Raw genomic sequence first — 22,027 nt, forward strand, 5'->3', positions numbered from 1 at the left:
GCTAAAACCAGCCAACCAGCCTAGGCTGGTTTAAGCTGGATTTTTCAGCAGGGTTGATGCTTAAGCTAGGTGAGGAAGACGCTTCACGGTCTTTTTCCATATATTTACCCTTTTTTTTAGACATGTTAAGTGACAATATAATACTACGCACTCTAAGAAAGTCGGGTAAATAAATGTAGGTGGCCAAAAGGTTCTAAAACAATGAGGTTTGTAAAGATGGAATGATAAGTTAATGGGAGCTGGTTGCACTTACGTCTATACCGAAGGCGACATACCCGAAAGTTTTGTCAAATAATGTTATAACAGGATCATTGATACTTAATGACATTTAATCACTAATGAAATTTGTTCTACTGTTAGGTAAAGAAAATCCAGTATTGAGCTAGCTACTTTAAAAATGTAGTAAGCTAGCTATTAGCTACTTGACTTAAAATGTAGCTCAACTACACTAAAATCTACCCCCTGGGAAATGTAGCAAGCTAAGCTAAAAACTACATGGCAAAAGTAGCTTAGTTACATCTAAGCTATTTTTACAGTTTTCATTTTTAAATCGAAGCAACTTAAATCTCAAGTCAATCATATCTTGGTGATCAATGAAACATATGAGGCATTATAGTTCAGTTCAGTTATTTACTGTAAATAATATGCTGTACCAAACAGAAACAAATTATAGCATATAACAGCAAAAACAAAAAAAAAACATTAAAACCAGGTGTTACACATTTAAAATACTATAGTCGTTTATAGTAAAGGGAAATGTTTTGAAATAAACATTACAGTGTATATGATACGGTATATATATATATTCCTGCCTCACAGCTCCGTGAATGTCGGTGCCGTCACTTTTTGATCCGTGATCGGTAAATGTAGCTTGTGTGGATGCTACTGCGCTACTTGACTAATAAAATAGCTTCGCTACTGTAAAGTTATTTGATATAGAATGTATCAGCGCTACCACCACGCTACTGAGAAATGTAGTTAAGTTAGTAGCTTCACTACTTGTAGCGACGCTACTGCCCAACACTGAGAAAAACATTGCTGTTATAAAAGCCATGACACAATTATATTTCCATCATGACAGTCATGTTTATGACAGATTTATGATAAGTTGTCTTTGCTTATGTCAAGTTGTCACGAAGACATCTCAAACTAATGCCAACTTTGCATTTAATATGATGAATGAATGAATAAATAAATGACACTGAATAATACATAAAAACTCATTCATATTCATTACATCTCATGTTATGAATGTTTCATGACAGTCTCATGGACACCCCTTCAAGTAAGCTGTTTCCACTAAACTTTTAGGCTTTTGATCTTTCTTTTTTATCTTGAGGTGCTTCAGTTGTTTTTGAACAAAGGTTTTGTGAACTGTTTAAAACCAAACTGCAAATCTCCAGCTGCAATTCAGCAGAGATTTGCCACTCACACCACCAGTGACAAAGACAGACACACACAGTCACACATTCACTTACCAACACTTACAGATTTTTGGAATTTCATTTCATTATCGTCATGATGGTGATGATCCTGATAGTGTTTTTGCTATTTATTTAAAGCCACTTAATAATTAAACTGAGTGAGTTTAGCTGTTAAGTTACCTCATATGTATACCCCTGTTAAACTAATATTTTGTTGACTAATATATTAATTGATAGGTATTCTAATAATCATGGCACACAAATATTTGATCCTTGATAAAACTAAGTTTGCAATAGTGAGATGTACAGTTGAGTTGTTGAGTATGAGTAGTTTTAGTTTTTATTACATTTTAAGGACAGTGTATTTGATGCACATTTGAAAGATATTCAGAGTTTAAATGAAAATTGCTGGTGTGTGTGCTTTTTTTTTTTAGGTACAGCTAGCGTGGCTCGAGCTTGGAGCTCTACGTTTGATAACTTGATTGAGCAGAAGATCTCCAACTTCTTCAGGGCATCGATGGCCATGAAAGTTCCTGGGAAAGTCCTTGCTGAATATCCAGACTTGTTTGCCCTCATTCTCATCTTGCTACTGACTGGTGAGCAGTCGGAGAACAGACATTATCAGTTAAATGTGTTTTGAATGAACAAATGATGAAAGGAAAGTATATATTTACAAAGGGATAGATAGACAGATAGACAGACAGATAGATAGATAGATAGATAGATAGATAGATAGATAGATAGATAGATAGATAGATAGATAGATAGATAGATAGATAGATAGATAGATAGATAGATAGATAGATAGATAGATAGATAGATAGATAGATAGACAGACAGAGAGACAGACAGAGAGACAGATAGAGAGACAGATAGAGAGACAGATAGATAGACAGATAGATAGACAGGCAGATAGACAGATAGACAGATAGATTGATAGATTGATAGATAGATAGATAGATAGATAGATAGATAGATAGATAGATAGATAGATAGATAGATAGATAGATAGATAGATAGATAGATAGATAGATAGATAGATAGATAGATAAAATGTTCAATATTTTTGTTGTGCAATAAAAAAACTCATAAAAATACAAATAAAAACAAACTCTAAATAATAGCCTAGTGGTTAAGTGTGCCGACATATAGCACTGTGGTGCTCATGGCGACCTGAGTTCGATTGCAGGCTCAAAGTCCTTTGCTGACCCTTCCCTTTTCTCTCTTCCCATTACTTTGCTGTCTGTAACTTTCAATATTCTGTCCAAATTAAAGGTGAAAAAACCCTAAAAATTATACTGTATTGTTGTGAATAAAAACTGCCATATAAAATATAATCCTGAAACAGAACAGATTGTAAACACAAAGATCTTAAATTAAGAAGTCCGACATGATGTTTTTTAAGTAAGAACCACTGAATCAAGAACTACACCAGTTTGATTAAATGAATAATAAAAAAAATACATTTTAATATCAATACATACAATTTGATATTGGTGAAATATTACATTTAAATGAATATGCATTATTAAATTTGGTTACAGTTACATGATGAAGAATCGATAACATGAACAGAAAATGAGCAAGCGTAAGGGACATTCATTCTTTCAGAAACGCACATTATCTGTCCCTGAAATAAAAACATAAATACAGCGAATAAAACGTATTTCATCTCAGAAATGTCTAAAATGGACTGATGGTTGATTTCTGTGAGTTGTTCTGTAAAGCATTATGTCATTCAATTTGTTCTTAGATTTTTGTTCTTTATTAAAAACACTTTACCAATGTACAAACTCTGTCATTGTTCTTGTCCTCAACCCAATTAAACCTACAGCTTTAACAGTTTTGTTATGCTAAAAACTGATTTAGAGAAAAGAAACCTCAGAAATAGCAAGTTTAAGTTGTTATCATTTTTTATTGCTATCTACAGTTTATTTATGTTTAGATCTAATAAATCTGTGAGCTAAAAAAGCTTCTTCATGTGCTTTTCACTCAGGATTGCTCGCTTTCGGTGTGAGCGAGTCTGCTCTGGTCAACAAGATCTTCACCGGGATCAATCTGATCGTGCTGGGCTTCATCATCATCTCCGGCTTCGTCAAAGGCAACACGGCAAACTGGAACCTGACCTACGAGTACTTCATCAACGATACAAACATCACCGAACCAGAGTAAATCCAAACTTTGAGCCACAGACTGCTCATTTAGCAGAGCAAATGCAGATCTCCAAGAGTTGTGAAGTGGATAATGAGATTTTCCTCCACAAGATTTAACACATCCGTTTGTCCTCACAGACGGATAGAAAGCACATTTGGAAGTGGAGGCTTTGCTCCGTTCGGCCTTGGCGGCATCTTATCAGGCGCAGCCACCTGTTTCTACGCCTTCGTGGGCTTTGATTGCATTGCTACGACAAGTACGTCTCTGAAATGTCACAGTCATAGAGCACGAATACTGATTTTGTTTTTGTCAGATGAGTCATAAATGTGTGTGCGTGGTTGACTTTAACCTTGTTTTTGTTTTTTTCTATATATATAAATAGGTGAGGAAGCCAAAAACCCAATGCGCTCCATCCCTGTGGGCATCGTGGCCTCGTTGCTCATTTGCTTCTTTGCTTACTTTGGTGTCTCAGCTGCTCTTACGCTCATGATGCCCTATTACAAGCTCAACACTCAGAGTCCTCTGCCTGAGGCCTTCAGTTACGTAGGCTGGGCACCGGCACGATATATTGTAGCCGTGGGTTCACTCTGTGCTCTTTCCACAAGGTAAATCCAAGACTTTTTCTGTCTGTCTTGTGTGCTGTTTCCCAAATCACATATTATTATTTCTGAGTAGTACTCGAAAAGTTTTAGTATGTTTCAATGTGTTTTTCAAAATTACCAGGGTGAGCAGCTTTTTCTGGTAGACATTCAAAGTGCAGACTTCAAAGGTCATGATTCGCAATCATTAAATATTTACTTTGTATAGATTTATTTTACATTCTTAAGTTATTCAAAACATAGATGTTTCAGCACAATGCCTTTCTCATTGCACGGCACAGTCCTCTCACTCCACCCTTTTATCCCACAATCAATCACACTACATTACTAGTTAGACAGCCACTCAATAGTTAAAAACATTTTCAAATCAATATGCTGTAATTCACCACACAAGTTTCTGTTTTCATTTTATTATTTGCATCATTGCTTGCTCAAAATCCGTGATTCACAATATTATAGCGAAACTACAAACTGTTAAAGAAACACAGAAAGGTCCAATTCCTTGTTTATTCCTCTTGGTGTAAGTGATTTTTATTTAAGAATGCAGAACTCGTCTCTTTGTAGTAATCTTTTATTCAGATTACCTCCTCTATGTGACCCAATTACTTCCTCAGTTCCTATACATTTGTTTACATCATGTCCAAAATCTGTCTTGGAACTGCCGAAGTTATATCTTGTCGCCGTATACTTGATTTATGTTGACTAATTCGGAACTTCAACTGACGTAATGACTTCCCTAAATATATGTATCTTTTGGCATGGATATTTAAAGCTTGAGATTTGATAAACAGATTAACGCAGTGGTCAAATCCCGCTTTTTTCAGCTTCGACTTTTAAAAACAGTCAAACCAATTTTATCTAGTAAAGAATTTGAAAAAAGAATTTATGCTTTCATTACTTCTAGATTGGACTACTGTAATTCACTATATTTTGGGATCAGTCAGACAGCTCTAACTCGCCTACAGTTTGTTCAAAATGCTGCTGCAAGGCTTTTAACCGGTACCAAAAGGTACCAAAAAATATGACCACATCACACCAGTTTTGCGGTCTTTGCACTGGTTTCCTGTGCACTATCGTGTCACTATTAAAATTGTTCTCCTGGTTTTTAAATTACTAAATGGCCTGTCAGACCTGTTGACTGAACATCAGCCTGGTCGGTCTCTTCGGTCTTCTAACCAGAGACTATTATACATCCCAAAGTCGAGGCTGAAATGCAGGGATGACCGGGCTTTTGCAGTAGCTGGTCCTACCTTGTGGAATGCTCTGCCCCTCTGTAGTTGGTCTATATCATCCCTGTCTTTTTTAAAATCTAGGTTGAAAACTTACCTTTTTGATTTGGAATTTTATCAGTAAGAATTGTTTGTTTTCAGGTATAATAACTATTGGTGAGATTTGTTTGTTTTAGCTATAATTTGTTCTTTGTGATTTGTATTGTTCAGCGCATATTTTAACCTTTGGTTGTGTATAATAGTGATATATAAATAAAATTAACATTGACATTTTAACATATAAAGCACATTACGAGTAGAGCAGGTAATACAGGTTTTTTATTTTAACATATAAATCACATTACGAGTAGAGCAGGTAATACAGGTTTTTATTTTACCATTTGTACCTGTTACTCGATTCAGAAATTCCATTCCACTGGATTCAAAAATTCCTTTACTGAATTCTGACATGTGGCACAATTTCTGCACAGACAAACAATCTTGAATTGTATGATCAGTAAACTATTGTATTTGCTAATGTATACAAAACCGTGTTTTGTATCACCTAAGAATGTAAAATAAAGCTATGCAAAGCATTTGCTTAATAAGTGCGAATCGAGACCTTCTGAATAATATTATTGAGTAGAGTACCGCACAAAAAATACTGAATTGGCTAATATTTCCCATAATGCTGGGTGCATTAGGAATGTGGCGCCGTACAGCACTTGCTCTAGTTTACTCAGAGGATGTTTTTCTTATCAAAATAATTTCCCACTGCAGTTGAAGCATTTAACCTTTCACTGAAGATGCAGTTGACATGATTTCCGCACTTTTGCAAGAAACGCCAAAATCAAATTATGTGCTATTCATGCCGCCTGTTAGAAATACACCAATATTCATGCAATTGCATTGACTTTGTATGTAATCTATTCGCATGAATGCTTAATTTAGCTTTTGGTGTGAACCCAACATGACATTAGGATTGGACATAGTTTTAATTGAGGGTATAAAGGGTTTAAAAACGACAAACATGGCAGCCGATAAGCTAATGTGATTAATCCCTTTTAGGTAGAGGTTTAAAAGATTAATATCTAACCTGATGAAATATACTCATTTCATATTATTCCATTATGTTCATCCGCAACAACATTGTGAACGTTCGAAAAGCTAGTTAGCAATATTTGAATTATGAAGGAGATTAATATGTTGCTTCATCTACAATGTGGTAGAAACTGATATATTACAAATGTTGAGGATTTGACGGAAGATTGTCAGTGTAAAACTAACTAATTGAGTTCAGACAGTACGATTTTCAAAGTAGTTGTGTCACAGATCTTCACACTACATGACTATCTGGCATAGCGTTTCGTCGGATTTTCAATCAAAACACATTTTATAGGAAATGATTTTGAATTGCCGACAGTTACAGATATTTAGCATGCCAAATATCTCACAGGCAACTCATCGGCTATTCTCTCAGATCACTTCTTTGATAGTTCACACTGTGACCCAATAAGTTAAGGTAACTCAAACCATTTGAGGAAACCGATTGCACCAAACCATTTAAGTTCATAAACTAATTCTAATGAGTAGTGTGAACTTAAAACTTTTGAGTAAATGAAGCAATTTGAGCACAGTAAAACCCAATAAGTGAAGAGAACTCTACATTTACTGTACTGTACTGTAAAACCCAATATGTTAAGGCAACTCAAACCGTTTCAGGAAACTGATTGCTACAAACAATTTGAGCTAAACTAATCTATATGAGTACTGTGAACTTACTCCATTTAAGATGAAGTAATGAGGTATTCAATGAACTCATTACCTTCAACACTAAGTTCAAAACTCTTTTCATATGAGTAGAATAAACTTTCAGTCAATTTTGAGGTAACTACACTCATGTCATGTGATATAGTTAACTCTTGATTTTTACAGTGTACTGACGTGAGAGATTTGTCTGTGATTTCTTAAAACCTGTTGGCGATTTAAAATTGGGGCTAAAATCATGCAGTCTGAACTCAGCATAAGCGAGAATAAATTGTTGATGACAAAGTAGTTTGTCCCAAAGCCTGTGTACTCCTCTGTTACACACTTAACACCTTGTTCTTCATAAAATACACATATAAGAGTAGATGGGATTATGTGTTTGTGTTTAACATTAATCTGAATGTGATGTTTGTTTGTTTTTCCGCTTAGTTTGCTGGGCTCCATGTTCCCTATGCCTCGAGTGATTTACGCCATGGCTGAGGACGGGCTACTCTTTCGTTCACTTTCCAGGATGAACAAGAGAACCAAAACTCCTCTGCTGGCGACTATTGCGTCTGGAATAGTGGCAGGTTTGTGTTACAGCTTGTTCTGATTTTGCACAGCATGCATCATGTGGTCTAGTCCGAATTGAAAATGTAAATGGGACAAAGAGTAACCAATCAGGACATTATTGCTTCTTTAATAGAGAGTAGCATTAATAACTTTGTTCCTTTTCTACATAAGCAAACTGATTTTTGATAGACAAAACTGATAAACATTTAAAGGCAGACATGTTTTGATGTTGTTAATTTATTTTATTTTATTTTTTATTTAGTTTGTGCTAAAAATTACCCATGATTCTGTGAGGAAAATCCACCAGTCAGAAAGTGCGGCACAATAGGTGTTTAACTCCACCAACTGAAGCTTCTCTATCCTTTTAGAATACTTATACATTTCAATATAATTATATATTCGAATTCAGCTATAATCTTGAAGTAAGCCTTCCTGTTGTTCTAATATTTGAGCATGGAGCTTGCAACGGCACTCCACGTGATTCAAATGTTCTTAAAATTTGATTGTAAAAACCTGCAGATACCCCAAATATATAAAGCATACAACCAATGAAGCGTGTTGTTGTGGCCCTTAAGAATAAAAATATTGTTTTCGCTTATCACATTGCTTTTATCACATGATGTTTGACCTCTAATAGCTGGCGATATCTTAAGCTAATGTTTGTAAGGTTTGTCATCGTGTTATGACTGGATAAGATTTCAAACATGTTTATTTTGTCTTCTTTCAGCTCTCATGGCGTTTCTATTTGATCTGGCTGCGTTGGTTGACCTCATGTCCATTGGGACGTTGCTTGCGTACTCTCTTGTGGCCGTTTGCGTTCTCATCCTCAGGTGGGTTTAAACCAGCATCACAAACACTAAAAAATTAGTTTGCCTTGTTTGTTTTAAAAAGCCATAAATACACTTTTTTTTCATAGATGTTTAATGTAATCCAATTGTGATCATTTCATTTTACATGACTTTTGAGTGTTATTAAGCACATTTACATGCACACAAGGGGTGTTTTTATACCTGCCTTATTTAGTTTGGTTGAATCGCACTAGAGTTCGTTTTCCCTCTTGGTGCCGTTCGCTTGGGCAGGTGTGAATGTAGTAATCGCTCCGAGTGCACTCCAAAAGCGGACTTAAACAGCTTACAGAGACCTTATTGAAGAGGGAAAAACATCAGCTGATAAATCGTTGGTAATATTTCGGGAAGATGACCATGTCGCAATTAAACAAAATTAATTCACACCTCCACGTGAAGTGACATACGATGCGCCTTTGCTGTTTGCAATGCATTAAAAGATTGTTTTCCAGCTCTAGTCGCACTTCATTCTCAAAATGTATAGTTTGTCTAAAGTGATGTATATAAACTGTATAGTATACTATGACCAGGGATACAATACCAGAGCAGTCCTCCCTCCATAATAAAAAGCGACATTTTTTGTCTGCCGGTTTGTTTACTTGCAGGAACTCCTTTGGCATTTTCCCACACGTGAATTCTGACCAATCAAAAAGCAGTTTAGGAAATATGTTCAATAATATCGGGCCAATCAGTGATGTGGATTTTGTCACATGACTGCATTTTGGGTTTTTTCAACTGGTTCAGACCAAAAAATCAATTTGGTGTGAAAAGAATGCAAAAACGGCAGACAAAATGTTACAATGTATCATTTGTTTCCCTTGGTCCAGACCAAATGAACTGAAACACAGATGTGAAATCACCCTAAGGATGCTTATACACCTGTGAATCGATTCATTTGTTCTGAAACGGGATTAAAATAGTTACAATGTTGCTCTTTGTTCTTGGTGCGGTTCGCTTTCACACAGAAAAGTTTCTAAACAGACCAAAATAGCTAAAACAAATCATGTGCGAGTAAATTCTCCTCACATTAGTCAGAGTTTCAGGGTTTATTATACAGAGTCCCGCTGAGCTGTCATGCGTCCTTATTTTAATTTATGACGATGAGCAATAAGACATTATAAGCGAAAATCTGCTCTTTCATTTTAAATGGTGACACCCACTATTAAATGGTCACTATAGATCAGAGGTAAGTATACAAAGCAGATGGCTCATGCATTATAGGCTTTACATTATAGAAAGAAATACCAGATAAACTACTGCAGTTCAGTCAATTTTCGGATAAACAGCTCTTGTTAATAATTCAGCATGCTTTCACTTTCGTATTTTACCAGTTTACCAATTACCAGTAGGAATGACATCCCGCCCTACTCATCATTCTCTTTTCATATAGTCGCATATATGCCTATTATATATCCATAATACACTGTGATATAGCTGGGCTCGGATCGTATCGCTTTTTCACTACAATTGGTCTGCTTCAGAGTTTGTTTTAATCGAGCCGAGTCCACCTCATTCAGGTGATCTCGGAGCGATTGATTTGGCGCGGATCCAAGCACGATTGCTGGATTCACATATGCCAAATGGTCGCGCTAACTGGGGAAACGAGACAGGTTCCAAAACAAAAGTCTAGGTGTGAAAGCACCCTAATACTCTGAAAACCTTTAAAAATCAACTTAATGAAATAACCTGTTGTCCCAGTTTACAATCAAGCCACTAGCACAACGATGTAAGTATACACTGTAAAAAATGCTGGGTTCCACAATTACTTCCACCTGTCCCAACTCAAATCAATGAAGTTAACTTCATCATATAACAAATCTAAGTGGATTCAACATAAAACAATTCTGTTATCCCAAAAACAACTTAAGAGTTGTATTGTTTCAACTCATTTAAATTAAATAGTTTGAAAAAGCAGCAAAAGTTTTTTGATAAACTTTGTTAAATCTATTAATAAATAAAGGCCTTAGTAATCAATCAGTTTGTCACCCAGTGGTGTTGTTAAAATTTGCTAATATGCAAATCAGACTCCCAAGTATTTGATTTGTCAGTTGTCATGTTTACGAAAGGAGAGCATTGCTACACACCAACTGGAAACTTACTGCAAGATTATGATCCCCTCAAGATGCAGCATTTTGATTCTAGCACTTCTGATTAGGCATAGGCCGGTATAAGATTCTGACGGTATGATAACCTTGGATAGAACTATCACGTTTTACTGTATCACGGTGTTGTGATTATCACTGTAAAATATATTCTTTTAAATGTCTGAGTAAAAAACAAAACCTTTTTCCCCATTTATAACATTTTGGAGCGGTACACATGTCAGGCTAAATAATTTAAAGGATTATTGACTGAAAAACACAGATTTCTTTACCATTTAAACCTCTATTTTTGTATATCTTTTCTGCTGGAGATATTTTCTAAAAAAAAATGTATATAAAAACAAAAATCCTACACATACCCTACGAACGGTATTACAGAAAATGTTGGCGGTTTTATAACCTTGACTTTTCCAAACCGCGGTATATCTTGAAAACGGTTATCATCCCATGCCTACTTTTGATGCATGAGATGAGAATTCAATTTTATAGCACTTTGGGTCAGCACTCAAAAGTGATTTTTGTTGCTTGTTCAAACTACTTCGAATTGAATGACCTCAATTCTTGAGATTTGTTTTGGGACAACTTCGTTGTTTTATACTCAATCCATTTAAGTTGGTTATGTTAATGAATTGTGTGAAATCCTGATTTTTTTTTTTTTTTTACAGTTAAACAGTTTATGGTACATTTCTTCCACACTTAATTTAAAACATTTTCTCTTGTGGCTCTGCAGTAAGGATGTGTTCCTGTTACATTTTACATTGTAGTTAACCAACAGAAAGCAGGTTAATATATTTACATATTCTTCCTGTGACTATCAGTTTATATTCATCATTTATAACCTAACTTTGATTAAGGACAATTTTACCAGACCATGTACATTGACTGCTTATTCAGCACACTCGGGTTAAGAATGTGCATGTAAACGTTGTGTGTGAATTGAATACCAATGTTTTGTCAATGCTATCTTACCGTAATTCGTAACTGATTTTGTGGCTAATTCGTATGAATTGGTACAATCTCATTCGTACAATTTAGTATGATTTGCTCATCCCTCACTGACGGTTGAGTTTGGCGGTGGGGTTTGGTGACATACCTCCTTTGTATTTTTTGTATGACTAAACTCGTACAACTTTGTACGAATTAGTCACTAAACTGGCTAAACAAAATAGCATTAAAAAAAGGACCTTTTTTTTTGTGAGATCAGTCTGTTTAACATGTGCATTTCTTGTTTCCAGATATCAGCCAGGGAACCTGAGCTCCTCCAGTCAGACTGAGAAGCTGGTGGAGCTGGTTGGTGGGGAGAAGGTGGCCGTTTGTGGAGACAGTGGAGATGAATATGGCGTAGAGCTGGATGACAGTCCTCGCAAGGAGAAATTCACTGCCAAACTCCTCCTGGTTCCCTCTAAAGACTCGCCAACGGAAATGTCAGGAACTATCGTCTATGGCACAACTGCAATTATCTGTGAGTTGAAGATTGCTTTTTCACTTCTTAATGAATGCAAGTTGAAGAAGAGAGAGCTTATTTCTTTATTTATAAAGAAAAATGTCTGAAAATATTAGCCAAAAAAGTGCATGCATCGCAGTCAAAGTACACAAAAGCTCAATATCCCACACTTGTACAGGAATACTTATCCAAAATTTAACCATACATGCTCACCAAAAATAATGTATGTTTCTATTTTGTATGCTTGTTCCAGCTGCTTGCAATAAAGCTACAGTGCTGCCATGGCAATGCTGTATATATATATATATATATATATATATATATATATATATATATATATATATATATATATATATATATATATATATATATATGTATATATGTATATTTAGTTATTTATTTATATATATATATATATATATATATATATATATATATATATATATATATATATATATATATATATATTATTTTTTTTTTTTTTTTGAGTAAACAATTTTGTTCATAAAGGCAGCATTTATTAAATGTAAATTTATTGTTCTATTGTTTTCCAATTTTAAAGGAAAAATTACTCCAGTCATTATTTATTTTATCACTATTACCCGTAATTTTTTGATTTGCTGAAATAAATGCAGCCTTGGTGAGCAGGAGAAGCTTAAAACATTTAAAAACCACAATGAACCCAAACTTTTGACCGGTAGTGTACACATATTTGTTTTTAAAGTCTTACAATAAATATTTTATTTATTAAAATAACAACTATTATTTTAGCTATTTTAAATATTACTTAAATAATAATAATAATAACTATTACTAATATTATTACAAAGCATTTTCAGTTTGGGTTTTTGGCCAAATGCATCCAGGATTTTTCATTTCAGCTCAGAATTGTAATTTGTAGTGCATTTCTAGTATACAGTAGTTAACATTTGAAGTGGATCACCACCTTTCATCAAAATTGTCCTAAAACTATTGAACAATACCCATTCTTGTCTTAGGACAATTGTGAAAACTATTTTTGATTTATTTCGAATTCTGACTACTGTGTGTATATATATATATGGATATGGATATGGATATCTAGAGTGTATAGACCATTTTGAGGGACATAAGTAAGAACATTACTAAATGTATTTGCTATTCTGCATTGTTAATTTCTATAGCGTCCGACAATCCAAAAACAGCCACATATCGATAAATAATGTTAACATTAAGATATGATTGAATTGTCTCTTATTAGTCATGAAATAGTTTGATAACGAGTATGAAATATTCATAGTCCAATGACATGACCACATTGAAATGGTCTATATATTGGTTTTGTAAAATCAGCACATGATATCTTAATATCAGTTATACCACTGAATTGAGTTAAAACTAAATACTTCACATCATGGTCTCACTCTCTTTATCAAATAAATCCAGTGATGCTGAATAAAAAATACTATTTATTTACAATGATGATTGGGAAATCTTGATCAATAAATATATGTTCACAAGCTCCTATTTCTGATTTAGTAACAGGGTGTCCGCTGGGTCTTAAAAAGTATTTAAAGAAATTTAAGGCCCTTAAAAGTTAATAAAAAGTCTTAAATGATAATGCAAGGTATTAAATTTTGCATCAGCATGCGAAAGTTTGCCTGAATTTAATCTGCAACTATTGGGATCTCGCTGGAGTTGAAATCCTGCTTTACTGCAGTAAGGAAACACCATTTTTCTTGCTGTGGATTAGTATTTTTATTCAGTATTTGAATAACATTTTAGTTTAGGATTTGTTTCTTACAATTTAGTATTTATATATTATACTGTAAATTAAAATCTCGCCAATGTTACTGATTGAAACCTAAAGAGGTTTTAAAAGATTTGTGTCTTAAAAAGGGTCTTAAAAGGTGTTGAATTTCACTCTCTGATTCCTGTATATACCCCGACTAAATACTCTTTCATATTTGTAAGAATTAACAGTGAAAATCAGTCAAGTGAAATGACGTCAAGGAATGAAAAGCCACAGACCTCGATATTACTGTTTTTTATTTTATTTTTTTTAAATATATATAAATATACATACAATATGCATTTCAAGTACATAAAACACAACCATGTCTTTCATTTAAGATTGACATGGAAAAGTTGCTTCTATTTATCCTCTTAGAGGCTTGTTTCTGCATGAATGTTGTTGATCTTGACGAGTGCTGAGATTGACTGATGGAGCTGGCAGTGCTTTCTAACTCCAGCATCTTGTGTTGTGTGTAGCTGTGCTGATCACGGTGCTGTGCGTGGTTTTGGCTCAGCGTCTGGAGTCCATCATAAATCTGGAGATCGTGTGGGTGACGGCGTGTGTCATTCTGGTCCTGCTGTGTGTCCTGTGTGTGATTGTGATCTTCAGGCAGCCGGAGAGTAAAGAAGCTCTCACCTTCAAGGTACCCGATGTCCCCGATATTATTGATTTTTGCCTTTTAGTTATGCTACAATTATTCACCTCAAGTCTGAGCGCAAGTAAAGTGAAGTAAACAAGAATGCATTATTAGATCCAAGGTTATTTTAGAAATTAACTATAGTTTAAAACTGTAATTAATATTGTTTGTCTAAAACATTTTTGTAAACACAGAGAAATATAAATGTCTTAAGTAAGAATCTGAAATAAACAAAACTAAATTATAATTTAATTTAAAAAACAAACTGAAATAAAAAAAACAACTAAATGTACATAAAACAAATATCAGCATTTTACTGAAGAAGAATAAATAAAAAATCCAGTAAATCGATAGAAACACTGTCAAATGTTCTCTTAATTTTTTCCATAGCTGTATATAAGATATATAAGATCAGCTAAAGGAACTTATTGTTAATTGTATATCACTAATAAATCTTAATAGTCGTTTTTTAGCACCAAAAGAGTTTGCTCTGGATGTTTGTTATAAAAAAATCTTCCTTGCCCTAGTTTTTATTACAATTCTGTTCCCAACTCAGGTAATATATACCATCCTAAACAGGATCTGTTCCTTTATGCAGGTGCCTCTGTTGCCTTGGCTTCCTCTGTTCAGCATCTTCGTCAACATTTATCTGATGATGCAGCTGGACGTGGCCACCTGGTGCCGCTTCACCGTGTGGATGGCCATCGGTGAGCACATCTGTTTCTCTCAGAGCGTTAGTTTGCTTCCAGAATCAACATTTCCTGATCATTTCCTCACCCTTTTATTATATAAAATGCTCATTTCTTACTTTCAACAGAAAAAAAAACTACTTTTACTTTCAAAAAAGAAGTTTTCAATGAGATTTTAAGTTTTGTAATGGCCCGTTTTACCAGAGTGGTACGGTATAAAATGGTTCGGTTTGGTACGCTTTTATGACCGTTTCCACCGTCAATTCAATTCATCTTTATTTCTATAGCGCTTTTACAATGTAGATTGTGTCAAAGCAGCTTCGCATAGAATATTATAGTAAATAGAGACAGTGTCAGTTCAGTTTTTCAGAGTTTAAGTTCAGTTTAGCTTGGTTCAGTGCATCAAAAGGTGCCTAAAAGCAAAGAGTACCGTACCACTTTTTGGGATCCTTTAAAAGGGTACCTAGCATAACAAAAGGTGAAGCTAGACGCACAGCTGAACGCTAATGGCTTACAGTGAAGCGCCACTCATTTTGTTTTACCCCAGCATTTTCAATGGAGTTTCTGCGCCTGCCAGTTGATCTTGATGGTGCTAGCAGTTACACAGTCTTTAATCTCATTTTACACTTGAACAACTAAATGAATGCTTAAGGGTGCTTTCGCACCTGTGAATCGATTCAGTTGTTTCGAAACAGAGATTACAAATGTTACATTGTAGCACTTTGGTCTTGGAGCGGTTCGCTTTCACACTGCAAAGTTTCTAATCGGACCAAAAGAGCTAAAACAAGTCAGGTGTGAGTTAACTCTCCTCACATTGGTCAGAGTGTCAGGGTTTATTTTGGAGCGTCCCACTCAGCTGTCAGGAGAGGTGGTGGTTTGGTGATTGACAAGGTGCGCGAGCGTGCGACATGTCTGAGGAGAGATGCGGTGGGGAGGGGTGAGAAGGGTGCGCGATGATGCATATTTGAGGACCGGGAGGGAGACGCAAGATTACCATCACTTGTTTGCGGGCATCCGGAGACTCGCGAAACTTCCCGCCCTAATCATAATTCTCTTCATATAGCCGTATGCCTATTACATATCCATAAAACACTGTGATATAACCATGCTCGGATCGCTTTCTCACTGCAATCGAACCGATCCAGGGTTTGTTTCAATCGAGCCGAGACCACCTCACTCAGGCGGTCTCGGAGCGATTACTTTGGCGCGGAACAGAGCACGATTGCCCTGTTCACATATGCCAGCGAACCGCGCTAACTGGGCAATCGAGACACGTTCTAAAACAAAAGTGTAGGTGTGAAAGCACCCTAAGTCTATTTAACTGACTGTATTGTGATTACATTACAACATCAATGCTGTAAAAACAACCTTGTAAAATTGAAAATAGTCACATTTAAGCTTTCACCGGGAGTTTATAATTGGCTGAAAACACTAGCTGTGCATATACCCCATTATGAGTGTGCTCTACACTGGTGAGTGGGCGTGACAAACCAGCTTTAGGACACACTTTTCCGCTCAGTATGCTACCTAACTTAGACTTGTCATGGCATTAATATACTGCTACACTCTGGAGTACTTTTATACTTGTAAGCCGCTTCGGATAAAATTGTAAATCTAAATAAATGTAAAAATAAATGTAATCTTCAGCCGAATGAAGAGTAATCAGGAGATATTCATACTGGAAGTGAACCAATTTCTCGACTGCAAAAGCCTCCTGTTTGTTTGTTTGTTTGTTTGTTTCCTTAATTTCAACCCTCCCATTCCTGTTCTCTATTTCCAGGTTTTGCCATCTACTTCGGCTACGGCATTTGGCACAGCACTGAAGCCATGAATAGCTCGGTCCGAAAATACGAGCCGGCCCTTCAGAACAAAAGCCCCATCTATTTAGGCGGTGAGGAGAGTGAAATTGAGGGCATTTCTCCTTGATGAAGAAAAAGGAATGAAAGAAAACCCCGACAGGCATGTTTCCGTTCAAGTCTACAGATTTAATTTTATTGTAGAGACTGCCCCGAACCTCTTAATTCAGGTTGCTTTTAGCAGAAGCGTTAAGTGTTTCCCGTTAGAAGTGCAGCCTTGGCCCCTCAGTGCTGTAGATGTTGGTTTAATGTCCGTTCGGCTGCTGCTGTAATTCATAAGTACTGTAACAGCCATATTGTCTGGCAGACAATGAGCTGACTGTGTACAGGGTATTATGTTTTCATCATCGAGGTCCAAGCACATTTTTTTATTCGTGCGCGAAAAGCCTCCCGAGTCCAAACTGTTTATTGTCAACCTTGTGGTTTTTCAAGGTTGTGAAGTACAACAGAGGCCCCTAGTGTTCAGAATGTGAAAACGGCAATGCCTTCAGGCAGTATTTGAGGTCATTGGTTACAGTTAGGCGGAGGAATTGAAGAATTAAAACTGACAAAGCTTTTTTAAATATTTTAGCATGGCTGAGGTCCCATGTGTATGAGAGTCGTCCAAAGAGTGCGTGGAAAATAACATAATCGTTTCCATTTTCCTAAATATGACAGCTGTGTGCTGTATGTTGGGATCAGCCATTAAAATGATGTATTTTTAAGCGTGTATGAGAGTTTTTGAATGGCTCATAAGAGGTCAAGCCAGAAAATGTTCCATTTTACAGAAAAAACTAAAATATTTTTTTGGGAAAAACCTGTTTTATATGAATATTTATAGTTTACCCATTCACACAAGTTCCTTAGACTTGATTATACTTCAGAAAACTGTATAACAGCTATCATATTTCCAGACGCTGCTTAAAAAAGTTGCTATGTAACTATAGTTTCTGCTGAAACTACTTGCATTACCGTTCAAAAGTGGTTGTGTTTTGACCAAATATGTTTTCTTCCAGAAAACATTCAATTGTGGAAGACGTTATATATATATTTTTTTCGCAAAAGTATTAAGCAACACAACTGATTTCAACACTGAAAACAAGATGAGCTGTAAATCAGCATACTCTGACTTCTGAAATATCAACACTGAAGTAACGGCTGCTGAAAAATTGGCTGAATTTGTTTACGCAGATGTGTATACTTCAGTTAAGTGTGCAATCACACCATGTCATAATTACAGAAGCCCAAATAGTGATGAAACTTACTAGAATATACTTATACACAGACCATCATTCATTCACATTACATCTAAGGTATACTTTGACTTTTGGAATTTCAAATATGCCCTAAATTATAATAATTCACTGTTTTTGTAAAGAAAGCAGACACATATTAACGGTTAACTGTTTAATTGCCGATAAAAACTACTGCTGACTTGAAAGATTCTGAAAAGCTATATGGTTAGAAGGACTTTGAACAGTATTAGCTGAGCAGAAACTGTAGTTACCGCTCTAGCTTTGTTAGCAAGGCTAGTCTGCAATAATAACCAACTCACAGGTCAAGGGTTAAACCTAAACTTGCCTAAGGAATGAAGATCTAATGAAACAGGCTTCGAATGGCCTTTCTTTCATATCTGAAGGTGTAGATACTTGAGAAATAAGTGTCTCTATTGCTTTTATTTGTATTATTATTGTTGTTGTTTTTCATTGAAACTTGTTCTTGGCAGCTTGGCTGTTGAGCTCATGTACCGTTCTCTACTTTTGTTCAATATTGTAATGTAGTGTATTACTATTGTCACTTATCTTGTTCACACATCATATCTTTTTGATTTGTTTATATAGTATGACTATTTAACCCTTTGAGGAGCTGAGTTTCAGCTCTGTTTCAGCCAGTTTTGGTGGGTTGTGTTGTTTATTTTTGTTAGTGTGTTCAGATAATCAGATAGAAATGAAGGCTTGTCTTTAAGACAAGATGGAGGTTTAAAATCACTTTTTAAACACTATTGTTTAATTTAAAACCACTGTTGTTTTGAAACCCATTGCTCTCTTTAATGAATTAACATGATTAGAAGCCTATTTTTGTATAGCTTTACTATCTGTTTCGCAATCAACTGAGTTGTTGTTTACATGTACCAGACATGTAAAGTTTAGCATGTAAACATGTCCAAACACTGTCTGATTCCAGGCATTACAAACTTTTGATTCAATATGGAGGCTTGTGTCTCCTGTAGATCAGTGCCTGATGTTTCAAATGTACCTCAAAGTTGGTTGGTAGGTATCAAAATAAATACCAAGTCCTGTTATATGCCTTTGAGATACACTTGTAGTGTTACATGTGTCTGTTTATCAGCATATGAATATATATATATTGTTTGTCCTTGGGTTTTTTAAAACTGTAAATAGTCATGCCATGTACAAAGAAAATGACCTGTATTATAAACATTTCTGTTTTTCTTTTTTAAAATAAAATGTTTCGCAAAACAACTGTGGATTTGTGCCGTGGATTTTCAGCAAAAATATATGCGAGGGAAATCATTTTTAGATACAAAATCTTTTGTGTCACACATTTTATTGATAGTTCATCTCATCTCTCACACAAGATGAATAAATACGCAGTTAATAGTCATTTCAGTCGGCTAAATGACATGGTATTAGTCTGTAAGTAAAAAAAAAAGTACATTTCAGCAGCTACTATAATGTCGAGTGACGGGTAACAGTTTTGAAAGTGAAGTTTATTAAGAAGAACCAAAACAGGAAAAGGGGACATCAGTTCTGTAGAGATATCATGACTGACTTTAAAGAAGAAAAAGGCAGGAAACTCATATGTGCTTCCATATTAATGTAAATGTTCGGAAAAGATTAATAGTTTTCAGTTTAGCACGTTGCTAGCTTAATTTAGCAAAATGCATCACTTTTGTTTGGTCATTAAAGATCCCTTTGGTCATTAAAGTTCACCCAAATAGTTTAAATTTGATAATACATTTGCACCATTCACTTGTAGCAAAATTCTTAGTTTCTTTCTCATGTAGAATGCAAAAGAAATAATAAAAAATATTTAGAAGGATGCTGGAAACTTTTAGCTAATAAATTCCAAGATTTGGAAACACAAAGGGTGAGCAAAGTTTTAATTGTGATTTTGTTGGACGAGCTTTTAATGTTAGACATTGATTTTTAATTGTACTGAAACAAATTTAAGTGTGCGGTCTGAAGGGAAAATAACAGTTATCATATACCCTGTGAATGTCTCCCCCTTCTGTTGAATTCATGAATTCACAGGTCTCAAATACACCACTATTTATGTTTGGGTTTGATTACTTTTAAAGTCCTTTTTCATAAGAGCTGCATTTAAATGATTAAAATGTTGTTATTATAATTTTAAATGCTATTTAGTTCTCCAATCTACAGTGATGAAACCAAATTTTTTGTGCTGCTTTATATTTTTGGGGGAAATCGTGATAAACATTTAAGTAATTCATTTCAAAGATCTTCTACATAGTTTAAACGTATTAACTGTCACTTTTGATCAATTTAATGCATCCGTTTCCAGTAAATGTGTTAAAGGGTTTGTTCGCTCACCACAAAATGAACATTGTCATCATTCACCTATACTCATTTTTGCTTTCCAAAACCAAATTTGTTCATGTCCTGTGCTTTCATGAAACAAATAAACAGTTCAGCATCTGCCAAAAATCAGCAGACATGTTTCTTTCACTGGGGTTAGTTACTATTCCTCCAAAGAAAACAAACCTGTACACCTTGAAGCAAGCCAGAATGCAGGTGCTATATTACATATTTATATTTACAAACACCCAAACAAGTTGAGTATGTAATCTAAATCTGCACCTATTTGTTTTAATATGTCAGGCAGGTTGAGCTTAAAGGGACAGTTCACACAAAAATGAAGATTCTGTCATCATTTACTCCTCCACCGTTTTGAGTTTCTTTCTTCTGCTGAACATAAAATAAGATATTCTAAAGAATGTTGGGGCGGCATGATGTCACCTCACAGCAAGAAGGTCGCTGGTTCGAGTCCCGACTGTGTCAGTTGGCATTTCCGTGTAGAGTTTGCATGTTCTCCCCGTGTTCATGTGGGTTTCCTCTGGGTGATCTAGTGTCTTCCACAAGTCCAAAGACATATGGTATAGGTGAATTGGGTAAGCTAAATTAGCCGTAGTGTATATGTGTATGTCCTGGTCCTCCAGGTTGGTGGTTGAGCTTTGGGCTCGTAAAAATGAGACTTATGAAACATCAACATGGTGTGGCTAAATATCAACTTGGTTATAAACGGCCCTGGGAGTAAGTAAGTAAAGAATGTTGTAGAAAACATCCACTGACTTCTATAGTATAGTATTTTTTAGGAATGTCCAGATCTGATCACATGATTGGAAATTGGAAACCGGGTCTGATCACGCGGTTTCAGATTCGATCGGAATCAGACATTATCTCCCGATCAGGTCTTGAATAAACATGTAAATATATTTTTATTCTTGATATTTTTTAACACATCTATAGTTATGTGGTGGCACAGAGTTAGACCTCTTTCTTGACTTCACACAGAAACAGCAACACGTGCGGAATGACATCACTTTGTTGCAGAGACGCTATTGGTTAAATGCCGGCAAAGTAGAACATGGAAGCAGCTTGAAGCGGGAAGCGCGATGTCTGCGGTCTGGAGGTATTTTAAAGGTGATGAACAACATTTCCATAGCAAACTGTGAGATAAGTAAACTTGGCCTTGCCTGCCAGGTATTTTAAGTTGAGCTGCTATTTGTTTTTATATTAGAATTTTTTATATTTACTGTTGCACTAAAGTCCAAAAGTGAAGAATTGATGTTAGTTATTACTCGGTTGTTCAATCTACCTCACAGAAGTGCTCTGTTTGTTAACAGAGTTGTTGAATGTTAAAATAAGATGAACTAAATAAAAAAATAAGGAACATCCTGGACCTGTTTCTTTGCTCTCCTTTATTCTTTTTTTTTATATGTATTATAGAAGTAT

General features: G+C 35.3%; 1 protein-coding gene across 2 annotated transcripts in view; it reads left to right on the forward strand.

The window, feature by feature from the left end:
- Positions 1 to 19,513, forward strand: part of slc7a3a (solute carrier family 7 member 3a) — a 35,548-nt gene extending 16,035 nt beyond the window's left edge. Inside the window, exons 3-12 of one of the 2 annotated variants that reach the window (NM_001007329.2) lie at positions 1,859 to 2,020; positions 3,421 to 3,592; positions 3,716 to 3,834; positions 3,961 to 4,183; positions 7,582 to 7,721; positions 8,432 to 8,534; positions 11,887 to 12,113; positions 14,346 to 14,512; positions 15,105 to 15,213; positions 16,976 to 19,513. In NM_001007329.2, coding sequence (NP_001007330.2) covers positions 1,859 to 2,020; positions 3,421 to 3,592; positions 3,716 to 3,834; positions 3,961 to 4,183; positions 7,582 to 7,721; positions 8,432 to 8,534; positions 11,887 to 12,113; positions 14,346 to 14,512; positions 15,105 to 15,213; positions 16,976 to 17,121 — 1,568 coding nt within the window. In that variant the 3' untranslated portion in view covers positions 17,122 to 19,513. Of the gene's footprint in view, positions 1 to 51; positions 2,021 to 3,420; positions 3,593 to 3,715; positions 3,835 to 3,960; positions 4,184 to 7,581; positions 7,722 to 8,431; positions 8,535 to 11,886; positions 12,114 to 14,345; positions 14,513 to 15,104; positions 15,214 to 16,975 lie in introns of both variants that reach the window. The other variant, XM_073934487.1, reaches the window with a different exon arrangement.
- Positions 19,514 to 22,027: the final 2,514 nt, after the last annotated feature.

This window comes from Danio rerio, chromosome 21 (genome assembly GCF_049306965.1).
Source record: "Danio rerio strain Tuebingen ecotype United States chromosome 21, GRCz12tu, whole genome shotgun sequence".
Taxonomy (NCBI): domain Eukaryota; kingdom Metazoa; phylum Chordata; class Actinopteri; order Cypriniformes; family Danionidae; genus Danio; species Danio rerio.